General features: G+C 39.4%; 1 protein-coding gene across 1 annotated transcript; it reads left to right on the top strand.

Annotated features, from left to right (window-relative positions):
* The first annotated feature begins 354 nt into the window (after positions 1-354).
* On the top strand, positions 355-1752 carry LOC131969135 (nuclear factor 7, ovary-like). The gene has a single exon (XM_059330302.1). The coding sequence runs from the start codon at positions 355-357 to the stop codon at positions 1750-1752; it is 1398 nt and encodes a 465-aa protein (XP_059186285.1).
* Positions 1753-2789: the final 1037 nt, after the last annotated feature.

Here is a 2789-nt window from a genome sequence, read left to right as displayed (position 1 = left end):
CAATAGGCGTTCACTTAAGGTGAGGTTTGGTGAACCTGATAGGTGTGTGCACTGATTTTGGCATCAAATGACACAAGTCATAAAACACTGCCGCAGTTTGTGCGCAGTGTGTTCAACATTCACCACCAGATCAAACGCCACAGAATCAAGACACAGAAAGGAGGAAATACTGGGAACACTGGGATTACTGGAGTATCACCACTTCAACCTGCTGCTGTTTTCACATTATAAACATAAGATCTGGAGGAGCTACGACTCAAAGTGACAGTAAAACTTTCAACTTTATTGGCAGGTCGGTGTCCTTTTTTTAAAAAACTTTTTGAAAGTTTTTGAGGATTCCCTCAGAGTCTTTAAATGTTTTCTCAATCAGAAAAGGATCTTTCTTGTCCTGTCTGCCATGACATCTTCAAAGACCCTGTTCTTCTGTCGTGTAGCCACAGTTTCTGTAAAGACTGTGTGCAGAGATGGTGGAAGGAGAAACTGATATGCAAGTGTCCACTTTGTAAGGAGAGACATTTATTAAGTGATGCACCTCGTAACCTGGTGTTAAAGAACCTGTGTGAGAGTTTCTTACTTGAGAGAGAAAAGAGAGCTTCAGAGCCTCTCTGCAGTCTGCACTCTGAGAAACTCAAAGTCTTCTGTCTGGACCATCAGCAGCCTGTGTGTCTCGTCTGCAGAGACTCAAAGACACACAACAACCACAGATTCAGACCCATCGATGAAGCTGCACAGGATCATAAAGAGGAGCTCCAGAAATCCCTGAAGCCCTTACAGGAGAAACTGAAGCTCTTTGAACAAGTTAAAGGAAACTGTGATCAAACATCAGAACACATTAAGGTCCAGGCCCGACACACAGAGAGGCAGATTAAAGAGCAGTTTAAGAATCTTCACCAGTTTCTAGAAGAGGAAGAGGAGGCCAGGATATCTGCACTGAGGGAGGAAGAGGAGCAGAAGAGTCAGATGATGAAGGAGAAGATTGATGCTCTGAGCAGAGAGATAGCAGCTCTTTCAGACACAGTCAGAGCCACAGAGGACGAGCTGAGAGCTGAACACGTCTCATTCCTGCAGAACTACAAGGCTGCAGTGGAAAGAGTCCAGCAGCGCCCCCTGCTGGAGGATCCACAGCTGCTCTCAGGAGCTCTGATAGACCAGGCCAAACACCTGGGCAACCTGGCCTTCAACATCTGGAACAAGATGAAGGAGATGGTCTCCTACACTCCTCTGATTCTGGATCCAAACACTGCCAGTCCAACACTCGTCCTGTCTGAAGATCTGACCAACGTGAGATTTGGAGAGTACCAGAAGCTTCCTGACAATCCAGAGAGGTTTGATCACTACCACTGCGTCCTGAGCTCTGAGGGCTTTAACTCTGGGACTCACAGCTGGGACGTTGAGGTTTCATATGATGAACCCTGGGGCATAGGTGTAATAAAGGAGTCTGTCTGGAGAAAGGGTAAAATACAGACTGGCTTCTGGGTGATTTTCTTCCATGATGGAAAACACATGGCAGCCTCCCCACCACACTTTGAAAAACTCCTCTCAGTTGAGAAGAGGCCACAGAGGATCAGAGTTCATCTGGACTTTGACAAAGGAAAGCTGTCATTCTTTGATTCTGACACAAACACACACATGCACACCTTCACACACACTTTCACTGAGAGGCTGTTTCCATATATTGTCACCACGAATCAACTCTCCGTGAAGATATTACCAGTGACGGTCTCTGTCACAGTGGGACAGGAAGCAGCCTAACCCTACATCAAGCTCAAGGCGTTGGTAAAACTTCTCAGAAATGTCATCATTTGGCATCTCAGTGATACTATACATAGAATTATATGCACACAAAAAGAATATTTATACAGTGTATATATTGGTTTCTGCCACAGGAAAGGTCAACAATCTGTAATTTGATTTGATTTTTTTAACAGTTTTTTGTTGTCTTTTTTTCTTTTTTCGGATCATTTTGTGTTGATATGTAACAATTTTATGGTTATTACCAAGAATGTTTCCATGACTGTAGATGTAAAAACGACTAAAAAGACAAAAAAATGACAAAAAATAGATGTAAAAATGACCAAAAAAGACACAAAATTACAAAAAATTGATGTAAAAATTATCAAAAAATGAGACAAAATTATCGAAATAAACACAAAATGACAAAAAAAATTACAAAAAAAATGATAAAAAATAGACGTAAAAATTACCAAAAAATCACACAAAATTAATGAAATAGACACAAATTGACCAAAAAAATACACAAAATGACAAAAATGGATGTAAAAATGACCAAAAAATGAAACAAAATTATTGAAATAGACACAAATTGACCAAAAAAGACGCAAAATGACAAAAAATGAATGTAAAAATGACAAAAAATGAATGTAAAAATGACAAAAAATTACACAAAACTATCGAAATTGACACAAATTGACCAAAAAGACACAAAATGACCAAAAATAGATGTAAAAAATGACCAAAAAATGAAACAAAATTATCGAAATAGACACAAATTGACCAACAAAGATGCAAAACGACAAAAAATACAGTCAAAATAAAATACATTTGTTTGGATAAATATAATGACAACAACAAAAATAGCTGCTAAGAGTTTAATTTAAGAGCTGATATCTAGACATTTCCCTCCATCCCTCCATCCGTCTCCATGCTTCTCTTTGAGCAGGAATTCCTTTGAGTTTCCATGAAACCTGCTTTGTGTCTCTTGAAACCACATGATAAGGCCGGGGAATTAAAGAGAAAGAAAACCCACCTTTTTTTAATAAGAAACCCTT

This window comes from Centropristis striata, chromosome 3, assembly GCF_030273125.1.
Source record: "Centropristis striata isolate RG_2023a ecotype Rhode Island chromosome 3, C.striata_1.0, whole genome shotgun sequence".
Classification (NCBI taxonomy): Eukaryota; Metazoa; Chordata; class Actinopteri; order Perciformes; family Serranidae; genus Centropristis; species Centropristis striata.
Note: the sequence above shows the minus strand (reverse complement) of the source record. Positions and strands in the feature narration are given on the sequence as shown.

Coding starts and splice junctions, on each gene's coding strand:
- LOC131969135 (XM_059330302.1), top strand. CDS start 355: ATGTTTTCTCAATCAGAAAAGGATCTTTCTTGTCCTGTCTGCCATGAC.